Source organism: Callithrix jacchus, chromosome 8 (assembly GCF_049354715.1).
Source record: "Callithrix jacchus isolate 240 chromosome 8, calJac240_pri, whole genome shotgun sequence".
NCBI lineage: Eukaryota > Metazoa > Chordata > Mammalia > Primates > Cebidae > Callithrix > Callithrix jacchus.
Window position 1 is genome coordinate 46152498 of NC_133509.1, and position 23139 is coordinate 46175636.

Sequence of the window (23139 nt, forward strand, 5' to 3'; positions counted from 1 at the left end):
TGGGGCTTAGATCAAGACAGGGCACAAAAAAAGATCAAGACAAGGGCTATAGTGGAGCGCTCAGAGCTTGGTTGAGGCATCCCCCCTCAAGGCAGCTTCTCAGAGGGTACATCTGAGCCAGGCCTTTATTTAGACACTCACTGAGGTCCTACTTTATGTCACGTGTACAAAAACCCGGTAGGGAGTGGGCAGCACTCTGAGAAATTCACTTCATAAATGTTTGGATGCTGGAAGGGGTGACAAACAAAAGCTAAAGTCTTCTTTTTTGTTTTTTTTTTTTAGACGTTTTTGCTCTTGTTGCCCAGGTTGGAGTGCAATGGCACAATCTCGACTCACTGCAACCTCTGCTTCCCAGGTTCAAGCGATTCTCCTGCCTCAGCCTCCCAAGTAGCTGGAATTACAGGTGCCCACCACCATGCCTCCACGCCTGGCTAATTTTTGTACTTTTTTTTTTTTTTTGAGAGGGAGTTTCACTGTTGTTACCCAGACTGGAGTGCAATGGCACAATCTCACCGCAACCTCCGCCTTCTGGATTCAAGCAATTCTCCTGCCTCAGCCTCCCAAGTAGCTGGAACTACTGGCGCGCACCACGATGCCCAGCTAATTTTTGTATTTTTAGTAGAGACAGGGTTTCACCTTGTTGACCAGGCTGGTCTCGATCTCTTGACCTCGTGATCCACTGCGCCCAGCCAATTTTTGTACTTTTAGTAGAGATGGGGTTTCACCATGTTGGCCAGGCTTGTCTCAAACTCCTGGCCTCAAGGGATCTGCCTGCCTCGGCCTCCCAAAGTGTTAGGATTACAAGTGTGAGCCACTGCGCCCAGGCCAAAAGCTAAAGTCTTAAAGCAGAAAACAAATGCAACTTTTCCCAGACTCACCCCTATTTGCTCCATGTAGGATGACTCCAGGCAGGAGCTGAGGGGCACCCCTTAACTCTGGCCTAAGGCTCCCTCAGTCCCTCCCATCCAGATGCCACACTGCCCAGGATCAGCCAGAGGCAAACCTACACCTGCAGCAGGACCCATTTGCTCTGAGCAGCTTACGATGTAGGAGAAATAAAACAGGGGACAGGGTACCCCAAAGCTCAGCAACAGGCCTCAGCAGCACCAGGAAGAAACCTCGTGCTCCTGAGCACCATTCTTCAAAAAACATGAACAGCTCACCAGCCTTCTCCAAGCAGCTACCCAGGAATGGCAAAGAACACATGTTGGTTCAACCACCAGGACATTCCATGGGCCAACAACTTAGATTTCTTTTCTTTTTTTTTTTTTGAGACGGAGTTTCGCTGTTGTTACCCAGACTGGAGTGCAATGGCACGATCTCGGCTCACTGCAACCTCCGCCTTCTGGGTTCAAGCAATTCTCCTGCCTCAGCCTCCCGAGTAGCTGGGACTACAGGCGCACATCACCATGCCCAGCTAATTTTTGTATTTTTAGTAGAGACAGGGTTTCACCTTGTTGATCAGGATGGCCTCGATCTCTTGACCCTGTGATCCACTCGCCTCGGCCTCCCAAAGTGCTGGGATTATAGGTGTGAGACACTGCGCCCGGCCCTTAGATTTCTAAAATGGCTTGCCAAGACTACAGATGATAGCTCCAGTCCTGAACAGAAACTGGCCAGCTAGGCCAAGATAGAGCTCTGACCTCCTGAATGAACCAGCTATGAGGAACAAGATCCAAGACCAGGCCTCCCCCATACTCCACTAGCAGGAGCAGAATCACAGGGCAGATTCTATCAGTTATGGGCACCCTACTCAAATATCACTCACCTAACTAGTTAAGTGGCTAGTGCCACCCCCAATAGGATGCCAGCTCTATGGGGACAGGTAGGCTCTATATTCCTTACCCATAAATCCCACCCACATGACTTAATAAGAACTTAATAAAATGAATGAAGATCTGGCTGTCTACCTGCCCCACCTTGTATAACATCTTTACCCTAGACCCCTAGACTTAGAACTCCAAATTCTCCTCCATCCCCAGGAGTCCACCGCGCATCTTCAATTTAATACACCGTGCAACAGGGTTACAACAGAAAATCTCTTGTATTTTCATGGCACAACCCTCCTTCATTACCATCCTTTTTTATTTTCTTTCCTTTTTTTTTTTTTGAGACAGGGTCTTGCTCTGTCACCCAGGCTGTAGTGCAGCAGCACAATTATAGCTCACTGCAGCCTCTAATTCCTGGGTTCAAACAATCCTCCTACCTCAGCCTCCCAAGTAGTTGAAACTATAGGCCCACAACACCATGCCTGGCTAATTTTTAAATTTATTTTTATTTTTGTAGAGACAAGGTCTTACTATATTGCTAAGGCTGGTCTCAAAGTTCTAGCGTCAAGTGATCCTCCCATCTCAGCCTCCCAAAGTGCTGGGATTACAAGAGCCACCATGCCTGGCCTCATCCTTTGTTCTCTCCCAACTTGCCCTCAGGGAAGCATTCCACTGGCTGGCCCTAAACCATTAAGCAAGTGAATGTAGTACTACAGACACTTGCATCAAGACAAAGAAAGTCATGGATAGGTGAAATTACAGCAAAGAACTAGAGCTAGCCTTATTAGTCCCCAGCTGCCCTAAGTATGCAGGATCAGAAATCTCTGATTCACTACAGAGGTGTCTACTGTAAAAGGATGGCCAATGTTTACTGAGCACTCACTATGCCCTGGCAAGGTCTTCTCAGCACACTATGTTCACTATCTCATTTATCTTCCCAACAGCCTTATGAGCTAGTTGTTACCATTTCATCCTAATGAGGAAAAAAACAGGTACTTTAAGAGTTCAAAGGAGATACTGGTTGGGAGTGGTGGCTCACACCTGTAACCTGTAATTCCAGTGCTTTGGGAGGCCAGGAGTTTAGAGACCAGCCTGGGCAATACAGTGAGACTCTGTCTCTACAAAAACAAAAAATTAGTTAGGCATGGTGGTGTGTGCCTGTAGTCCCAGCTACTGAGGAGGCTGAGGTGGGAGCCTAGTAGGTGGAGACTGTAGTGAACCATCATGGTGCTACTGAACTCCAGCCTGGGTGACAGAATTGGCTCTTAAGATAGCAGCCGTCTCTTGGTCGGCGAGGAAACTGACACTCCGGTTCAAGTAGATAATCAAGGCATCATGGCCGCCCTTAGACCCCTTGTGAAACCCAAGATCGTCAAAAAGAGAACCAAGAAGTTCATCCGGCACCAGTCAGACCGATATGTCAAAATTAAGCGTAACTGGCGGAAACCCAGAGGTATTGACAACAGGGTTCGTAGAAGGTTCAAGGGCCAGATCTTAATGCCTAACATTGGTTATGGGAGCAATAAGAAGACAAAGCACATGCTGCCCAGTGGCTTCCGGAAGTTCCTGGTCCACAACGTCAAGGAGCTGGAAGTGCTGCTGATGTGCAACAAATCTTACTGTGCTGAGATCGCTCACAATGTTTCCTCCAAGAACCGCAAAGCCATCGTGGAAAGAGCTGCCCAGCTGGCCATCAGAGTCACCAACCCCAATGCCAGGCTGCGCAGTGAAGAAAATGAATAGACAGCTTATGTGCACGTTTTGTGTTTAAATAAAACTGCCATCTTCCTTAATTTAAAAAAAAAAAAAAAAAAAAAAAGAATTGGCTCTTAAAAAAAAAAAAAAGAAATTGCCATAATCCTGCTGGGACTGAGGATAGAGGCAAGTCATCCCGGTGTCCACACTAAGGCCCACACTTCCTGCACTGCAACACATTGCCTCTACTTAGGGCCTCATAGGACAGCTGCTGGATCACAGACCAAGAAGCAAGATCACTTGCATGTTCAGTTTTATTTTCCTATGCTTTAATTATTGGACTTGCACATTCAGTTTTATTTTTCTGTGCTTTAATTATTGGCGTTACCACACATTATTAGTTTTTCTACCACAAAGGAATTGAAGATGTACTCCAATTAAATGGCATCTATGGGCTAGAACACAAATATAATTAAAAAAAATTTTTTTTGAAACAAACTTTTCTTTTGAGACAGAGTCTTTGCTCTGTCACTCAGGCTGGTGTGCAGTGGCACAACCTCGGCTCACTGCAACCTCTGCCTCCTGGGTTCAAGCGATTTTCCTGCCTCAGCCTCCTGAGTAGCTGGGACTATAGGCGCCCACCATCATGCCCAGCTAATTTTTGTATTTTTGATAGAGATGGGGTTTCACTATCTTGGTCGGACTGGTCTCGAACTCCTGACCTCATAAGCCGCCCGCCTCGGCCTTCCAAAGGTGCTAGGATTACAGACTTGAGCCACCATGCCCAGCTGAAACAAACATATTTTATATCCTAGAAAAAGGTGAGATGCTAAGAAGTCTGGGCAAAATAAATAAATGAGTGGGAGAGCTTCAAAAATATGTTGTCCTGATTTTATAGTAAATCCAGAAAAAGGTAAACCTCCCCCATGCATCTATCCGTATCTCTTGTTTCAGGTGAAATTCCCTTCCTCCAGCCCAGACTGCAAATGAAGACTAAAAACTGGTCATCATGCTCTAAACTGTCATCCTTTTTTTTTTTTTTTAATGACAGGGTTTCACCATGTTGGTCAGGCTGGTCCTGAACTCCCGACCTCAGGTGATCCGTCCGCCTTGGCCTCCAAAGTGCTTGGATTACAGGGGTGAGCCACCACACCCAGCCTAAACTATCATCTTAACATGCAAAGACATATTAACTGCCCCTTTTCTACCTCTCTCTGGGCCAAATAAATTCAAGTCCTTTCAATTTCTCTGAAGATCATCTCTCAGTTATTCAATCATTTTTATAATTCTTTTTTACATTCTATCCAATGTGGAAGCCTCTCCAGGCACAAAGCAGGGGACACCCGTCACTACTGAAGAAAGCCCTGCTGGCCCTGACTATGTTGGAAATGTGACTTCACCCCTCCTTCTGACATGCTTGTCAGGATCTCCTGGCATCAGGTGGCACCCCAATAATGCCTTTCCCACGATTTCTACAAAGGTCCTCTAAAAACCAGTAATTCAACTCTAAACCACCTGGCCACATGAGAACTTGATTAACAATTATTCCCAAACACCATGGACAGGTTAACTAGAGTTGAGAAGGGTCTGTGGGCTACCCCTCTCCACTGCATGCAGGAAGCTGACAAAGCTGCACCAATGGAGGCTAGGAGTCCCCAAAAGGCACTGCAGATGGAACAAAAGTAGGAGCCATCAGTACCACTCTCCAGGTGAGATCCCTGGGGTCAAGAGAAAGGCAGAAAAACAGGTCCCATTCTCCTTAGCCAAGGACAAGGGGTCAAAGCACCTCTCTTCCCCAAACCTACTGGAAAGGGAATACATGCAAGAAAAAATATTGAGACCCAAGTTCCTGTCTGACATTGATAATACTGACTAAGAAAAGTCACTTGTTTTTTTCACTCAGCTAACTTGGTCTTAGTGCTTGGAAGTAAGCTCCCAAGTCAAATCAGGGAGGCTGACGTGGATTGGGCCTGCAGAGAATCTTAAAGACAATGTGATTTTTTGTACGTGGGGGACACTGAGTCAAGCAAATAACCATCCTTGCAGGTGTTTCCCACTGGGAAAAAAATGAAATCTGTGACCCTACTCCCAACCACAGGGACATAAAGTCCTGGATGTGACTGTACCCTGCTTACCAAGTCACCTGGGGCAGGACACCAACACCCCTGTTGGAACCCCAGGGCTGGGCCGGTGCTCAGTGGAAGTGAAGGTGCTTGTCAGGCTGCCTGGCCTTGAGCAGACCATCTGGAGCCTCACTGCTGCTGCTGCTGCTCTTGCTGCTGCTGCTGCTGCTCTTCCTCCTCCTCCCCTTTAGCCATTTTACTGCTCATTAGTGGCAGTACCAGGAGGTGGGCAGGAGAACATAAAGGAGCTGAAATTCAAACCAGCCCATTTTACACCAGTAAGGTGCCTCCCATAAAACCGGGCAAGATCTCATCATCCAAGACCTCCCTGTCCTCTGTCCTGCAGAGGTCTAAGCAGCCTGAGGGGTCAGCAGCTACAGAATCTCTGGACACCAGAATCAGGAGACTCACCTCTAATCATCATGAGCTCTTGACTACACATGGTATTTTCCATCCTTCAGGGTTAACAGGCACTTCCAGCCATGAGCTGGCCCATCAAGTCAAGGCCAGGAAACCTGCTGAGTGGGGGAGTTCTGGGGCTGCCCTCAGAACCAAAGCACACTCTCCCTGTCCCTCCAAAGTCCCAAGCACAATGGCAAGTTCACAAAGGAAGCAAGCCTTTCCAGACTGTGCTAGCAAATTCCCATAAATACTTGGGCCAGGGTAGTATTGCTTATGTAAAATGCTTCCCCATTGAGAGATGCTGCTTTATTTACATTCTTCACAACCCATTCATAAAAAGGAGGCCCTTTAATGTCGGGTCTGTTCGTATAATGCTCCATAAACTCGGCAGTTTTGCCTGGCAGCCTTAGTTCAACACAGGCTACTTCTCGACTCCAGAGACTTTTTTTCCTTAAGGTTTTTTTTTCTCTTTAATGACTCACCTTGCGACAGGGTGCTGAGGCCAGATGTTGCCGGAGCAAGGCCAAAAGGAATAAGAACAGATAAAATGAAAACACACAAGTCCTCCTGGATGCTGGAACAGAGAGGTGGGGAGGAATGAAAATAATTTTGAAAATTCCCCATAGAACTCCAATTTGAAGTATGTATGCTCGGAGGCTGAATTCCTTCCAGGTTTACTATAACTTCCTTTCTGGATGTCAAATGCTCCCCAGCCTGTACCTCTAACCAGAGAAGGTGTGAAAGGGATTTTTTTTAATCCAAAAGGGAAAGATAGAGGAGAGCCCTCTCTGGTTTTTAATTTGCACTGGAGATGAATAAATAAACAAAAATTCTCTCTGTTTCTTGATATAAGTATTTCAGGGCTGCTATCTCCAGGAGGGGCACGATTTGCTCAGAGTGAAGAAACTCAGGCAATCCCGAGAAAGAGAGGAAGGACTGTGTTCTAGGACACGTAGCAAACACAGCCGAGGAGCGGAGAAGAGAGCCCAGGAGATGCATTCTGAGGTAGCTTTTCTCCTGCTACAGTAGAAGGAGGAGGGAAGTAGTAGGGATTTTTTTTTTTTAATTGATGGGGGAGCGGTCTGCATTGCCATGGCAACTGTGAGGGGTGGCCTTCCCGCTAAGAAGGGAAATGCTGGTCCATTAATCATCAAACTGGGGCACAAAAGGGAGGTTTGGGGGAAAAGGGATGGATGCAGAATGTATTTTTTCACTATTTAGCCTCTAACCAGTCATCAGTTCTCTTTACCGTTTACCCCACGGTCCAGGGTTGATGGTGAACAAAAACAGGACCCTGAGAGAGCTGGGATTGTAGCTTTCCTTTATGATCGGTCCAATGTGAGGCTGATTGTGCCTCTTATGTTGGTGATGCCCCCATAAACACCTCTTCCAAACAAGCCCCGAAAGTCCCATCTATGGGCCAGACCCTGGAGTATTTTTTATTTCTGCGCTCAGAATCATGTTTTCTCCCTCATTTGCACCCGGTTTAAGAAGAGATAAAACATATGGATTCATTTAGCATGGACAACAAGGAAAACTGCATAAGAGCAGCAAAGCCAGGCAGAAAGAATGGTCCAGTGAGGTAGGAGGAAAACAGGATTACAGCCCTTTTCCAAAGTCTATATGGTATCACATAAGCAATTCACAGGACTCTTCACCAGAACCATCAGAAACAGCAGCTAAATTTCCCATTTAGAGCACCCCAAACATGTCCTATCCATATGCCTCTGACAGAAAGGGCTAGAAACCTCCAAGGACTCTAATATAAGCATTTCTGGAGAAGCTGAAAGGAAGGTCTTCCCCTTGTTCCTGCCTAACTCGGTAACCAACCACATTTATTCATTCAACAAAAATGATGTGCACAGCACTGTACAAGAAAAACCAGAATATTCACACACACACACACACGTTTAACACTCATACTGTTCCTGTCCTTAAGAAATTTCCAACCTACAAAACCACTCAAGAGGTACCATGTTAGAAAATCCATTGTCATGAGCTCAGACGCAGATGACTATGTTGGCCTGAAGTGGCCTGAGCAACAATAAGACTAAGGACAAGTGGGATTCAAGTGGGAGTAAAGGAAGGGGAGTGGCAGGAGTGAAGACCCAGGAAGAAAAAATGTGCATGGTATGGCTAGGGAAGAGCTAGAGGGGATACTGTCTAGGGTCAGACTGCAAGGAAAAGGGAGCCATTGCAAGTTTGTGGGAAGGAGACTGACACAGGGAAGGGGTATTTTTGGAAAAAAGATCTGGTAGCTGCATACAGACAGCATCAGAAGGGCCAAAAGAAGCAGGAGGGACAGGGAGTCTGTAACAACACAGGCCTGACATGGGGACAGCAGGGCAACAGAAATGAAGAAAGAGAGGGAGATATCAAAAGGAACTTAATCACTAGTTAAACTCTCTGGAGCAAACCCTCCTTCACACCAGATCTTACTGGCATGAGCCTCCTGCCAGGTAAGAGCCCTACCAAAGTGGGAAATGCTATTTGGGCAACTCCCCTTCATATTCCAGTGGCCAGACCAGGTCACCCCCTTCTGACTGCCACCAAAAGAAATCACATACTATGTGGACTCACAGAACCTACAAAGACCTTGAGATTCATCATCATCCTCTGGATTTTAGACATACAATCAAATTATCTCAGAACAAACTTTAGCCTCCTAAGTAAGGTAATACCTCCCTTTCCCACAAGCCTCAGCTCCATCCAAGCTGAGGTCTGCATCATTCTAAGGAGGTCCATGGGGAGTGGTCATGAGTAAATTTCCATGCCCATGCTATCCCTATGACAAAGCAGACAAACAGCTTTCCCAGGTAGGATGACATCTAACCACAGTTGAGAGCAGCTTCTAACTAGCCCTACATGAGGTGAGACTCGAACTCAGATTCAGATTCTCAGCAAAATCCACATTCTAAACAGCTGGAGTTTCCCTGTCCTTATGATCCCAACTCTTCCTTTGGGTGTGGGGTTCACACGGGGCGGGGGGGGGGGGGCGGGCATGGGAACTCTGAATGAGTTTTTATAAGCCGGTAAACAACATCTAGCTCACAGCTGGTCATTGGTGGATTTGGAGGCACTCACACCTTAAGGCAGTGGTTCCTAAGCATTCTCCAAGCTGGCTAAGGACAGTGGTATCCCTCTAAGACATGTGGTCCATCCAGACCCTTTCTTTCCTTTTTTGTGGAAGATAGCAGAGGTGAAGAGACTGGGGAGAAGAGTTTCCAGTGGCACAAAGTAAAAGGACTGAATCCTTTTTATTTCATCATTAAATTCCTGCCTGGATTCACAAACTCAGCTTCTCACTTCTCTAGGTGGGTTCCTTAGCAGCTAAGGGAAAGTGCTGGAGGCAGCTGTGGAGGGCTGGCAGGAGCCCACTGAGGGGATGTCTCTCCTAATCCAACTAGTATTCTGCACTTCTAACACTGTCGACAATGGACAATGAAGAGATGTCCCAGGTGGGGTTAGACCTCTGCCTGTAAGCAGACTCTGCCTGCTGAAAACCCCTCATTCTTGACAGGCTCTAGAGCTGCTCACCAGGTCTGTCCCCTAGGTGAGTAACAACCCAGTCGCCACCGGCCAGGGCACACCAGGAGCACACACCCCCACCCCTGCCTCTCGGCCCCCCGGGCGAGTCGACCCCACTTCCCAGAGCCGCGAGGCCAACAGCGAGCTACTAGAGCGGCGAGCCAGTGCCGCAGCTCCTCCCGGCGGGCGTCCCGGCCCCCGCAGTCCCCGGGGCAGAGTCCGGCCCCGTCTCCCGCCCCTCGGAGTGGGTGCCTCGGACCCGCTCCCCTCCCCGACGCCACCACCTGCGCCCGCTCCGGCGCCGCCTTTGTCCGGCGCTTCACCGCCGAGTGAGCCCCTCGGGCCCGACCTGACCCGGTCCCCAGTCCCAGAAGAGAGGTGGCGGAGCGAGCAGGGCAAGACCAGGCCGGGCCGCGAGCACGGGGTCCCGCTGTCACTTGGAGGCGGTCTGACAACTTCGATTCCCCCCGCCCCGGACTCGGCCGCCGCCCCGCAAGGTCCCCGCCGGGCCTCCCGCGGCCCACACTCGCTTTTCGAACCGGTCCCCTTCCGTCTTCGGCGCCTCCCTTCCTCTCAGTCCGATCGAGTCGGGTCTACACTAGCCCCCCCCCCCGGCACCCCGCCGCCCCCGGCCCGCCACGGCCCTCATCCCCAGCCCCCATCCAGCAATAACCGGTCAGCTCCTAGTGCGGGAGGGCGCCCCCCACCCTGAGCGGGCGATCCCGCGGCGCCGCCCCCGGCCGCGGCCCCTTGCCTCGGGGACCGCGATGGGGGAGGGGGCGCGGCGGGGGCCTTGCCGCCCGCGCACTCGGAGGCGAGCCGGCTCCGCGGTGGCGAGGAAGGACCGGCGTCCTCCCGCCCTCCGCAGCCCGGGACGCCCGCGCCGCCGCCGCTCGGCCGAGCTGCCACCCTGCGGCCACCACCCACCCCGCCCCCGGCCTGCAAGGCGGGCGGCCCCCGGGGGCTGTCACCTCGAGGCGCGCCGCGTTCCCCGATGGCGGGACGGTAGTGCCGGACCCAGGGGAGGGTGGTGGCGCGAGCGGGCGGGCGGCCGCACCTGCTTCGCGTCGTCCGTCCGTCCGTCCGTCCCTTCCCGGGCCGCCGGGGGCGGTGGCGCGGCGCGCTCGGCGGGGCGCGCTGACGGGCGGCCGGTCCTCTCCCCCTTCGCTCCTCTGCCTACCTCGCTCGCTCCTTCCCTCCCTCCCTCCAGCTCGCCCCTTCCCCCTCCTCGACCCTGGCCCCTGACTCACCAGAACGGGCGGTGCGGACGGCGCGGCTCTGGGCGCCCGCAGGCCCCGGCCGGGCTGGAATCCGGCGGCTGGAACCCCCCGGGGGCGCTCAATTCCCGGGCTCCACGCTGCTGCGTCAGCGCCTCCTCCTGGGGGCCGGGGCCGGGCGGGCGGAGCGGGGACCGCGGCCGGGCGGGGCCGTCGGGGGGGGCGGGTACGCCTGGCCGGGGCGGGCGGACGGCGGGGGCCGGACGGGCGGGGCAGGCAGCCGGACGGGCGGGCGGCGGGGGCCGGGCTCCGGGATCCGCTACGCCGCTCGCGGTTCCCCCACAAACTCCCCGAGAGCGGAGCCTCCGCCGCCCTCCTTCCTGCTTCCTCGTCCCCAGCCAATCAGCAGCGCGCCCCTCGGCCAGCTCCTCCAATCAGCCACCCCGCCCTGCGCTGGCTCCGCCAGCCAATCCGGCCCTCGGCTCCCCCTCCCGGTCTCCGACCAATCAGAACCGTGGGTCGGTCGTCCCAACGCAGGGGGCAGCACGAGGCGGCCGGGGGAGGCGGTGCGGGGAGTGGTGGGGCCTGGGGGGGAGGGGTGCGGTGCCAAGGGTGGTGGCAAGGGGTGATTTTCTTTGCGGGCTTCTTGGATTTTTCTCTTCGTCTTCAGAACCTGAGCCAGTATCCCACGGTGACTCGACCCCAATCCCCCAGCTGCTAGCCCCCCCCCGGAAAAATCTTATCTCCCCCCCCGCCCTGGCCGTAACCCCTCCACATCCTCTTTCCCCTATATCCTCCTCAGCACGCGCAGGAGAAAACTGCGGGCCGAGGAACACCCCACCCTCGCCGAAGGCTGCTGCCCCCAGGGCAAAGCTTCGGGAAGACCAGTCGAAAATCAGCGAGAACAGCCCCCCTTTCCTGCAGAAAGGGCCCCAGACTCCAGCCAAAGGGCCCCGACTGCTGAGAAGCCCCTCCCGCCCTTGCCTCATCTTTCCGACTTCCCTGCCTGCCACGTCTCCTTTCCTTTCCAGCAAGGTCGGTCCTGGCTCGGTAACCCCTCACCCGCATCTCTTTTTCCTCTTTCTGCCCTTCACCTACCGCCCCCAACCCCAGCTCCTCATTCACCCTCTTCAGAAGCAGAGTGTGGAGCCCTCATCCATTTCCAGCTGACAGCAGAGCCTGGTCTGTGAGTCCTTGACACCCACACACCCTCTTCCACCACCGCGGGGAACATCAGAGCTCTCCGGGGGAGGGAGAAAGGGGCGGGCAGCTTGACAGGCGCGGCTGGACTCCCTCCCTCGCGTCCCCAAGCTACGGGAGAACCAAGTGTAGACACTTACCTGGTTTCCCCCTAGTCACCGAATGCTGTGGCGCGGTCTCTCACCCCCCACAGACGTGCCTTCCCAAGCCCGAGCACGCTCGCGGGGTCAGTGGGGTGGGTGGCACGGCGGGCTGAGGTCACAGAGAGAGATGGGAAGTCCCTGTTAGGTGCGGGAAGGAGCTGTGTCTTGGGCACCTAGTGGTGCCAGAGCCCGCCTAGGACTTCACTAAGCCCGGGATATGCACACAGTAGGTTCTTGAGAAATGCTGAGTTCACCCCTGAACAAAGCCTCATTCCCAATTCAGGCGGGGGAGGGGAGCTTTAGGAGGTAAAAGGAGCAGCGGCAGAAAGGGTAGTGTCAAGTCACCAGGGCGCTGGAGCAGCCCAGGGAGGGGCTGGGCCCAGGAACGCCTTGGGCAGAGAGAGGCACCCGGAGTGCTGAGGCTGCCCAGGCAAGCAAGGAAAACCCAGCCTTGGAGTGTAGCCCAGGGGCTTCGGAGGGGCTCTTCCTGCACCACACACAGCGCCCAGCCTTTCCTAGACCTTGGGACTCCAGCACTCACCCAGGCAGCCTTTTTAGACAATCAGAGCTGTTAGCCAATATGGCTGGGAAACAAACCCCCCAGAAGCAGTTCCCCATCTGCCTCCAGAGCTGTCAAGGGGGCCCAGACTGTCTTTGCTGCTTGGGGGGACATGTTTAAAGGAGGGGCCCCCTCAGCAGAGAAAATGTGTGAATGGAAGCTGAAAGCTTAAGACTGTGGCACAGAAACGTCTCAAAGGGCCACGTTCACCCACTGCCACTTCTCCCACCTCCCACCCTTGGGGAAGGCAAAACCTCCAAAGCTGTAAAAGTAGGACACGGAAAGATTTCTCCCCTCTTTGGACAGAGCAGAGGTTCCCAGCAGCGCTCACCCCCCGCCCCCCACCCCGCCAACACACACCAGGCCAGCCCTACTCGCTGCCATCTCACAGAATTCCCCCTTTCCCTGTCGCAGTCTGTCCCATGGGCAAATTAACTCCATGATGGCCCCCACTCCTCATCAGAGATTGGTGGTGGAGGGTACAGCAGTGGCGGCCACCGGAGCAGAGCGATGCTACAGGCCAAGGCAGAGAAGAGAGGCCGGGTTCCTGTCTGCAGCCCACGCGGTGCTGACCTTGGCAGCCACGTCAGGCCTGATAATGGACAGGGATGGAGGCCAGGAGGGTCAGAAAAGAAATGTACCTGGTGGCAGGGAAGGAGACCCAAGTGGCAGGAAGCTCACAATCAGCCGAGGAAATGGTGGTAGGATGAGGTGGCAGGGCTGGGTGTTTTCCTTATATTGGCATCAGGGGATCCTGGGGTGAGCAGGGGAAAGTTGTCTTATCTGGGGTCTCAGTGGGAGGGAAAGGAAGGAACACTGACTGGAGAAGAGGCAGGGTAGTCATGACAGCCCACTCCACCAGCGCCTGCCCAGCGGCTGGAGTTCTCCCTTCAGAACCTCCAGTGTGGGTGGCTGTCTCTGCTGCCCCAGGAGGCTCTGACTGAGTGGGCTATGGTGTGGGGACACAGGCTGGCTAAAGGCACTAAAGTGTTCCTTCTGTGCCAGCTCACTGAGCCACCTCTGTCCCCCCTTCCTCCCTATTGCTTGTAAAAACAAGTCAGCAAAGAAGAGGCAGGGCTACACCCTGCCTGTCCCCCAAAGGGACCTTTTGGCCTCTCCTAGCCTCCTTCACCCAACTTTCACAGACCTCTGTGACTGGGTCTCCCTCTTTCCCAGTCCAAAGTCCTTCCACAGCTGGAAAGGGCTCCACCTCTTCTGTCCTGTAACCTTTTCTGAATGAATGCTGCCCCCACCCCACTTCACTGGGTAGCTGTGCCAGTGCCTGGGGCCCATCACTCTTCCTCTCCCTGGCATGTTCGGCAGCGTGGAGGTCCCTCACTGAAAAAAGGGTTTGGCACTTGGTCTAGAAAGAGGAATGGGTCCATCCGGTCTCGAGTCTTCGCTGGGCTGCTGCTAGGCAGGGGCTCTCTCTACCCAGACACCTCCAGATCCATCGGGAAGGGTTAACTGCCTCAGAGGGAGATGCTGGAGAGGAAAACATCCAGGGCCAGGGCCAGGGCCAGAGAGAACACGCGGTGCACCCCTCCCCCACCACACACAACCAGACTGACAGCCGGGACAGATTGGCTGCTCCCCCATCTCCAGTCCAGCCCCAGCACCTCCCCGCCACTACCCACACCCCCGCAGTCCCCAAAGACCGCCTGGCCTAAGATCCAACCACCTGGCACCAGGCAGGGCACCCCAAAGGCAGGGCAGTCCCTGCGGTGGTGGCAGTGACCACTTTCTCCTCCCTCCAGCCCGTGCCCAGGTCCCACCTTCTTTTCTGGAGGTCGGGCCGCTCTTCTCCCACCCCCCAGAGCACCTGAAGTCTAGGTTCCAGCAACACTTACTAAGCCACCTGGCTCCTCAGCCCCACTGGACGAACTGAACGGCAAAGCTCTTTGGGGGAGGGACACCAAGGCACCAATTAAATGCGGCAGCAACACTTGCCCCCTCCCCCATCATAGGAAGCCCCCGGGGGTGGGGGAATAAAGAAAGCTGGACTTTTATAGTCCTTTTGCTGTGACCCACTCCCTCTTAAAGGGATTGGAACACCCCTCCTTAAAGGGATCTCCAGAAATTATTTGCCCCCAGGCAAATCCTAGTGCGGAAGTCTGGTCTTTACCTGCTGGGGCCTTCTTCCTAGGGATGGGGAGGTAGAAGTGTCCCCCTGACTCTTGAGCTGTAGGGGCAGGGTACCCTTCTGCCACCAAGGAGCCAGCTGTTGAGTGCCCAGCGAGGAACAGGACCTCTCCCTCCCCTAAAGGCACCTACTGACCCAGCCTTGAGGGTGAGGAGGTCCCGGTGAGGAAGGGGCTGTGTGGGACTCAGTCCCTGGACAAGAAGGAACAAGGGGGCTACAGGCGCGCAGACTTCGGAGAACACATGTCCATGGTGCTGTGTCCAAAACCCCCATCTGCCCAGCGCTAGCCTCCAGATTGCCGGCCAGGGGACGTCTCTGCGGTCTGCCTCTCCCCGAAAAAGCTGTTTCTGCTGAATCCCGTCTCCTACCCTCTTTGGGGCCCCAGGCCTTTCTCTTGGGGTGCATTCTCTGCCCCTCACCCCAGTTGCCTCCTACGCAGCACCAACAACTGCGGACTACACCCTATTTCAGGCTCTCTCCAGCCCTAATCAGAGTGTCCCCGGAATCCGTCTCAACCGCCCACCCCTCAACTCCCGTCAAGGGGATGGGGGATGGGCACCCCCCGGCTCCCGGGAGCCCCTCAGAGTCGCATCTTCGCTCTCGGGCTCACTCGGCCCCAAATCTCACCCTGCCTTTGGGGCTGCAGAGTTCAAGGAGGGGTGGGTGTAAGTGGGGGAGGAGGTGTCCGAGGGCACTCCAGCCTGAGAAAGGGACAGAGTCGGAAGCGGGCACTCACTGAAGCCACCCTCCCGCCCCTCCTCCCTTCGCTGAGGGAGGGTCGGCGCAGCCGGGGGAGAGCTTCCCGGACGGACGAGCCCGCCAGGGCCCCCACCCCAGCCACTCCCTGGAGGAAAGGCTCCCCCAAGGGCTGGAGCTCCGGAGCCCTCCCCCCGGCAGCTGCGGCAGCCTCCGGCTGAGGTCAGGCTCCACCTCCTTTCTCCAGAGGGAGAGCGCGGAAGATTGTTTGTTGTTGGGGTGTGAGAGGGAGAAGGTTCGAGATCACCTGGCCCGGTGGGCACGGCTCCGGAGCGGGAGCGGGAGCGGGAGCTGGGCCGGGTGGGCTGGCTTGGGCAGGAGCCCGCCTCAAGGACGAAGGACTCCCCTCGCCCACCCTTAGCCCCGGCTCCGAGCCCGCGGCCCGGCCGCCCCCTCGCCGCGTCCGCGCCTGGTTCTCCGGCCCGCGTGGGGTGCCAGGACTCCTAGACAGAGGGCCTGCCTTAGAATTACCACGGGGAACCAGGCTTTCATGCTCTCCCGGAGCTTGCAGTCGGGGGCTGCAATGGGTTGGGGCCAGAGAGACAAGTAGACAGAAAACAGAGTGATAACTTTATGACAGCAACATGTAATGGCTGCTGAGGAGGAGGGAAGGCTGCCAGGGTCTGGTCTGCCCCTGGCGAGGGGCTGGGGTGAGGGAGGGGCTGGGGTGAGGTGCTGGGACGTTCCGCGAAGGGGCTAAGCCTAGAGCGGAGCCTGAAGGAGCAGGCACTCTTCGGGCACACTGCCATAGGTGGGGGAAAGATGATGACACCCCAGGCGCAAGTACCAGCTTCAGCAAAGATGCAGAGCCGTGATGCGGGGATGAGGCAGGAGATGAGGCTGGAGAGGTGGATAGGGCCACCTAAGCTTTGTAAACAATGCCAAGGAGCTCTGTCCCAAAGGTGTTGGAGAACATGGGAGGACTTTGAGGAAAGGAAGCTTCTGGTCAGACCCGAGAGGCAAGATGGGGGAGCAGCACGCGGGGTGTGAGTTCAGGCAGGAGAATCTTGCACCTCAGTTTTCTCGCAGTGTTCACCTACACCAGGGACGTCTGACCTTGGGTCTCGCTTTCCCTCCCAGGTAGATGTTGGGCGGAAAGGGTCTGCCCTGGGGGAAAGAGAGTCCTCAAAGCGCCGCCCCCAAGCCCAGCCGCCCCTGCCTGCCACCAACCAGGGGCTCTACCTTCTCTGTCCCCGGGGAAGAAATGGAGAGAGCCCCATGCCCCATCTCCTTCACCCGCTAAGATAGGTAGCCCTCCCAGAATCTATGCTATTTCCGGAGCAGCGACAAGAAAGACAAACACGGGGACGAGCTTCACCCTCCGGGTACTTTTTCCCCACTCCACTGGAGACCAACCCTCTGGCAGTGGACGTTTCTCATGAAAATCATATAGGAACAGGGGCAAATGACATCCTGTATTGGTTTCTCATTCTCACCCCAAACCCAGTAGGACTATGCAATTACTGTTTCCCTTTCATAAATTAGGAAATTGAGACTTAGAGCCATTCGTGCCTGGCCTGAGCCACACAGGTGGCGATTGTACCACTCGCCCAAGCCCTCAGCACTAACTTCTACAAGCTGGGAGAGGCTCACCCACTGGACTTCCGAGCCCGGGATGGCCAGGTTCAATAGGAAGGAGTGTTGGGGGTGTCAGTGAAGCCTCATGCTATAGTCCTGCCCTTTCCTGTGAGCCTTTTCCCATGACACCTGGAAGCAGATTCCCTGGGGCTTTTCTTTGGGGTCTCCAGCATAGGTTTTGCCCATTCATACTTGTTTATGGATCTCCCAGGCTCCTCCAGAATCCTCATCCTCAGAGTCTCAAGCCTGACTTCCTGGAAAGGTCTCCCGAAGCCCAAGTCCACCTTGCTCTCTGCTGCCCTGAACTCCACAGGGTCCAGGCTGTCTCCTTCTCACACATTCCTGACCATCCACTGCTTTGCCTGTAAGTCTTTATTTATAAGACTATAAACCCCTGAAGGGCAGGCCTATGGCTTTACCACCCTCTTTATGGCTTTTTGTATGTCTAGCACAGTCCTGGCCCCAAGAAAGGCTGGCATTCCAGGTCTTTCATAACTTGGCCCCAGGACACACAGCCCTCTACTGCTCTCATTTCATAGGCACACTCAGGCTCCCAAACTAGCAGCTTTTGAGCGGAATTAAGCAGGCAGACAAGTTCTGCTTAACTGTCTATGGGGCTTTCAAAAAAGATTAAAATTAGGGGCCAGTGCTGAAATTTTTTGAGATTTAAAATAAAAACCTAGGTTTACAGTTTCTCTTGAAAAAAAAAATCAGAAGATTTACTACCCTTGGGTCACAATTTCACTTGCAACACTTGGTTGATGCTAAGTAGCAAATGCCATCTTTATGGGGTAGGCATGCTCCAGTTTACCATGGTCCCACCTTGCCCACATGGGGCATTCATGGTACCTGAGTCCTGAAGGTTTTCAGGTGTGTGATATTTGCCCTGCATTGTGGCCACAGAGACATGGATGAGTATTGTGGTGCAGGCCTTTGGAGTGTCTAGTTCCCTGAACCTACTCAGAGAGCCGTGTTGCAGTCTCATGCCAATCTCTCGTAGTACCTTCATTATTGCTGTGGGAGGAGATGTTTACTGAGAACACTCCAAGATCCATGGATGTTCCATCTCCAGGCTGGAGAAGAAAAGGGAAATTAAACATGGTCCAGAGTTTGTGGGCTCTTCTAGGTGACTCCTGAGAACATGGCATGATACCAGGCAAATAGTAGTTGCCTAATAATGTTTGGTGAACTGAATAGTAAACAATTGGTGAATAGAAACTGAATGGATAAATACACAGAGAGGGGAGAATCATTCCAACAAGCATGACATTTCTGTGATGATCTAGGTTTGGGTTGCTTGAGACCTCAGCTTCTAGGGTCACCTCCTTCACTGTTAACATAACATTTGTCTGCTCAGATGTCAAATTGGAGTACAACTTCTCCCCTGAGGAACTCCCGACACTGTGGACTGGAAGTCCAGGGTGCATCCACTATGGTTGGTTCATTTATTCCAGACCTGCAGACCCCTAGAAAGATGAGGAAATCCAGATCTGGAATGGGCAGTGTATCGAGAGCCTCCAAAGCTGGCAGGAGGTCCCGAGGGGGCAGGTATCTTACAGAAGGCATCAACAGGCACTCAACATACGTTTATTTAATCCTCAAGAACTCTGGTCGGTAAATGTATTCTCAAATTTACAAACAAATGAGGAAACTGAGACCTGCAGAATCTGAGTAACTGCCCAAGATCACATAGGCATGGAGTGGCTCCAAAATCTTTGCTTTTTTTTCATACGGCATTTAGCATATAAAATAGAAGTCTAGCCCTTTATAGGTCTAAAACCTTTATTCTTTCTATATTTCACATAGTGTAGTGGTTAAGAATGCAGACTTTCTGAGTAAAGTCCTGGCTCTACAGCTTCTTAAAAACATATAAAGTATTTAGAATAGCACCTGAGGTAGCCAAGTGCCCCCAGAACATTAGCAATTGTGAATTTACTTCACCATGCCCAAATCTGGCCATGCCTGGAATCTGCCTTGCTTCCATACTGGAATCCAGTCTTCCAACCCTGTTTTGTACTCCCTGTCTCCCATCTGGAGCCCTGACAATGTAGTGCCTGTGGCTGTATTCTGTCCACCCAGCAGTGGGCCCCAGTCTGGCTTCAGTCAGGCAGGATGGCTCCCTTTACTGGGTTTGGGGGAGAGGCCAGCCCCTCTTCCAGTGGCTTCTCCACTCTACCCTCCCAAAGCCAGAGCTATTTCTGTGGCCCTAAGCCATTTCCCTCTTCTGGAAAGATTCTCTGTGGCATCCCTAATCACATTCCTCAAGGTGAGGTAGTTCCATCTCCTATAGGTTCCCAGCCACAGCTGCTGACTTCTCTAGTCTTGCAAAACCCAGAGCAGAGGAGAGAATCACCTGTGGCTCTTTTGCCATCTTCATTTAACCTCAGTGAACCCACAGCAAGGGCCAGGACCAGCCCTTTCCAGCAGACACCCTCTGGGGGTGCTACAGTCTGGGCCACAAGTGTGGTGTTAACCAACCAGGATGCCACCTGTGCGCTGCACTTCTCAGGCATCAAGAAGATGGGAAGCCATGCAGATAACATTGCTTCTTAAAAAAGAAAGCTACTCCACCTAGCAGAGGAGTGATCCTCAGAAACTGAAGAGTGCATCAGAGTATATGACCAAAGCTAGACTGGGCCAGATGATTAGTAGCTGGGAAAGTGACATCGAGACTTAGATATGATAGGCCAGGCACAGTGGCTCACACCTGTTATTCCAGCACTTTGGGAGGCCAAGGTGGATGGATCACTTGAGGCTAGGAGTTCGAGACCAGTCCAGCCAATGTGGCAAAACCTTGTCTATACAGGCATGGTGACACACTCTTGTAGTTCTAGCTACTCAGGAGGCTGAGGCACGAGAATTGCTTGAACAGGGGTGGAGATGGCGCTTGCAGTGAGCCAAGATCGAGCTACTGCACTCCAGCCTGGATAATGGAGTGAGAGTCTGTCTCAAAAAGAAAAGAAAAGAAAAAAGACTTAGATATGAGAGGCCTGACAAGTTTTTCCCCTGATTTGTGAATATTATACTATTTTAAAAAATCTTATGAGGGCATTTATAAAAAGTACACTTAGTTATATGGACAACAACTTTTCTTTGTTGAAAGCTATCATGGGAAATGAGCAATTGCCTTCTTCTATCGGTGTATTATGAAGTGATAGGTAATGTTCCTAGAGAGATTCCATGAGTTAGGCACTGTGTTAAGTTCTTTACACACACTCTTAATCCCCAGCCAGTCTTATGAAGCAGATACTGTCATTATTCTCATTTTACAGATGAGAAAACTGAAGCATAGAGACGTTCAGTAACTTCCCAGGGTCACATTGATAATAGTGGAGCCAGGGTTTAGGTCTCAGCCTTGTCACTTTTAATGATTTCTCTATCACTTCTTAAATGAGTTTCCCCAAACATTCCTCTACTCTTATGTTTTCCAAATATCTGTTAGCAACCTTTTGAATTTTTCACATGAAGTTGCTGTGAGCAACATTCATCTCGCTGTTAGATTGGGGGCAAAATGTTGCAAGTCGATTGTCATATTTCTTTATAAAAAGATATTCCTTTGACAAAGCCCTATCAAAAGTACCTTTTCCCTGCACTCTGCACTCACTTTGACACTGAAATATCAATATGGTCTTTCAGGAGTATCAGATACACTTCAGCCAACTTGCAACTACAGGCAAACTCAGTGTTCTCCCAATGTTTCCACTGTGGGGTAAAGGCACCGGCAGTTTTAGAAGTCAAGAACCTTGGACTCATCCTTGGCACCTCCCTCTCCCCACCTCCCAGCCACCACCCATAGCTAATCCATCACCACAGCCTATCATTTACTGGAGCCTCCAGCCTCACATCTCCTCTCACCTCTGCGACCAACCACAGCCCAGCCTCCCGCATCCACGCTGCCCCAGTCAGAGGGATCTTTCCAAAATAGACTGCATCATAGCACACTCCTGCTTAAACCTTCCATGACTCCTGCTTACACTCAGGATAAAGATCCAAATCTGGAACTGACTGTTGTTGCCGTCCCAGCCAGGAGGCTCTCTGATCTCATCCTTTGAGCTCAGTCACACTCTGCAACCTGCGATGCTCTCTTCCTAGCAAGACTGGCAAGCTGGTGATTCCTGGCTAAGACATACCTCCCTGACGAGGCTAGGGTGAAAACCACATCTGCATCGCCTTTGTCCTGCTATTTTCTCACAGCCCACCGAGTACCTGCAAATAAGAGGTTCTCAGTAACAGCTACTCAGTGATGACCGAATGGCAGAGAAATCAAGCCTTTGCCTATGCCGCAGCAACTCTGCAGTCTGACTGCTCTGCCAGGTGGCCACAGTGCTAGACTTCCATATGAGCTTAGAAAAATACCTCCTGCTGCCACACTGCATGCCAGGTTCTGCCCGCTGCCCTTAGACACACTCATCCTGATCCAATTTGCCTGTTTTCAGGAGTGATCACCAACATTTGTACTTTTGTGATGTGTGCATATTTTTACTGTAAAAATTCCTGACCTGATTCATTCAACAACTGGGTAACAATTGATTATGGGTTTGACAAGGCAGACTCATTGAAATCTGGAGGCATAAAAGTTACAGTTCTGGCTTCAGCAGTTCAGATAGCTTCCCCAAGAAGCTAGAGGCTGTGGCCCCAGAACTCTGCTCTTTTAGCTGCTACTAAAAAGATGGGAGAATTTAGTTCAAGGCAAAGCCTTGAGATTCTCCACTGCCCATTCCTGCTCTTCCTGCTCCAAGGCTGCCCTTGATGTTTTAGTTAAATCTGATTTCATCTAGATAACTTGGTGGAGGGTGAAGGAAAGAAGTCATCCTTCTTGCAGCCCACCTCCGCCCCCCATCTCTGCTGCCTGCCCAGGGCAGGCATTCATTATGCAAGTATTTAGTTGGAGGGAAAAGTTCTCCACTGAACCAAGTGCAAAGTGCTAAGGATACAGCAGCAAACCAGACAGGTGGGTGTGTAGGCGGGTAGTGCTCATGCTGGGTCTTAAAGAATGGGTAACATTAAAATTGATTGGAGTGACTGCGATGTCTCATAGTTTTAATGTCTTTCTCCCCAACTAACAGGTAAACTTTTTTGACCCCAATCTGTCTTTGAACCCCTGGCACCCTGGGACATGATGATCCCTCAGCAAATGCCAGTTCTTAACTGAGGAGGGGACTGATGGATGTGGGGGCAGGTCACTTGAGTGGGCTGAGCATGGGGTGTGCCGACTGGGGGACAGGTGCCTGAGTGAGGAGGCTGGCCACGTGTGACATTCACTGTCAGGGAATTCACTGTGGGCCACAGGGGCTCAGCAAACTCTCTGAGACACAGAGAGATGAAATTTCCATGGGGCAGCAGGGAAATGAGTTGTATGGCTGTTCCTGGTAAGTGGGCACGATGGGTGGAGGGATGGGGCTTATTAGAGGAGCTTGTGGTGTAAGATGGCTGAGCCCACAGGAACGGCCACAGGGGTTTCCAGCCTTGGGGAAGACGGCAATGCAGAATTGGGACAGGGCCGGGCTCCTCATTAGTGAGGGCAGTGCTGTTGGGATCCACAGTGTGAACTCTGAGGCAGCTGCAGATGTCCCAGGCAGCGCTGAGGAGCCTGCATTTCTCTACCCACTCCTTCTTTGGAGAGGCCTCACAGTCAATCCTATAGAAAGATTGTCTTGTTGCCCCTATTGGCAACAGGCTCCACACTTGGGGGCACTCCCAGGGCTCTTGCCCCACCCCCGTGGCCTCTCTCCAGTCTCAGGAGTCCCAAACATGAGGCTGAGGCCCCTGTGGAGGTGGGGGTGATCAGGTGGGAGGACGGAAAAATTGCAGCACAAAGGTCTCTGACACCGGTGAATGGGGCACCAGGGTGAGTGTGGCCGGGTTCCCAGCATTTAGGCAGCCTGGCCATGGAAGGAGACGGCTACAGAGGGCCCCCACTTGTTCCTTCACTCAGGAGCCAGGCAGCCTCCTGGGAAGGGAGGGTATCAGGGGAGATGGAGGTCCCAAAGGTCAGCTTGCTTCACAACCACCTGCTTCTCCATCCT

The 23139-nt window shown here is 52.9% G+C and overlaps 3 protein-coding genes across 28 annotated transcripts in view; 1 reads left to right on the forward strand and 2 right to left on the reverse strand.

Moving 5' to 3' along the window:
* BAHD1 (bromo adjacent homology domain containing 1) overlaps positions 1-14618 on the reverse strand; it is a 30821-nt gene extending 16203 nt beyond the window's left edge. For 4 of the 24 annotated variants that reach the window (XM_078334374.1, XM_078334366.1, XM_078334369.1 and 1 more), the window contains exon 1: positions 14487-14618. Coding sequence is in view for 4 of the 24 variants with exons in the window: in XM_078334360.1 (XP_078190486.1) it covers positions 11860-11890 (31 nt within the window). In the remaining 20 variants the exon portion in view is untranslated. Of the gene's footprint in view, positions 1-10488; positions 10740-10767; positions 11084-11832; positions 11921-12074; positions 12359-14411 lie in introns of those variants that run through there. The other 20 variants (XM_078334373.1, XM_078334365.1, XM_078334370.1 and 17 more) reach the window with 9 other exon arrangements.
* LOC100415625 (large ribosomal subunit protein eL32) lies at positions 3102-3618 on the forward strand. The gene has a single exon (XM_009005552.4). The coding sequence runs from the start codon at positions 3105-3107 to the stop codon at positions 3510-3512; it is 408 nt and encodes a 135-aa protein (XP_009003800.1). The 5' UTR covers positions 3102-3104; the 3' UTR covers positions 3513-3618.
* Positions 14619-16556: 1938 nt separating the features above from the next.
* The window catches only part of IVD (isovaleryl-CoA dehydrogenase), a 31131-nt gene continuing 24548 nt past the window's right edge, over positions 16557-23139 (reverse strand). Inside the window, exons 10-11 of one of the 3 annotated variants that reach the window (XM_078334380.1) lie at positions 18117-18186; positions 16557-16642 (exon numbers count right to left, since the gene is read on the reverse strand). In XM_078334380.1, coding sequence (XP_078190506.1) covers positions 16572-16642; positions 18117-18186 — 141 coding nt within the window. In that variant the 3' untranslated portion in view covers positions 16557-16571. Of the gene's footprint in view, positions 16643-18116; positions 18187-18684; positions 20057-23139 lie in introns of those variants that run through there. The other 2 variants (XM_078334378.1, XM_078334381.1) reach the window with 2 other exon arrangements.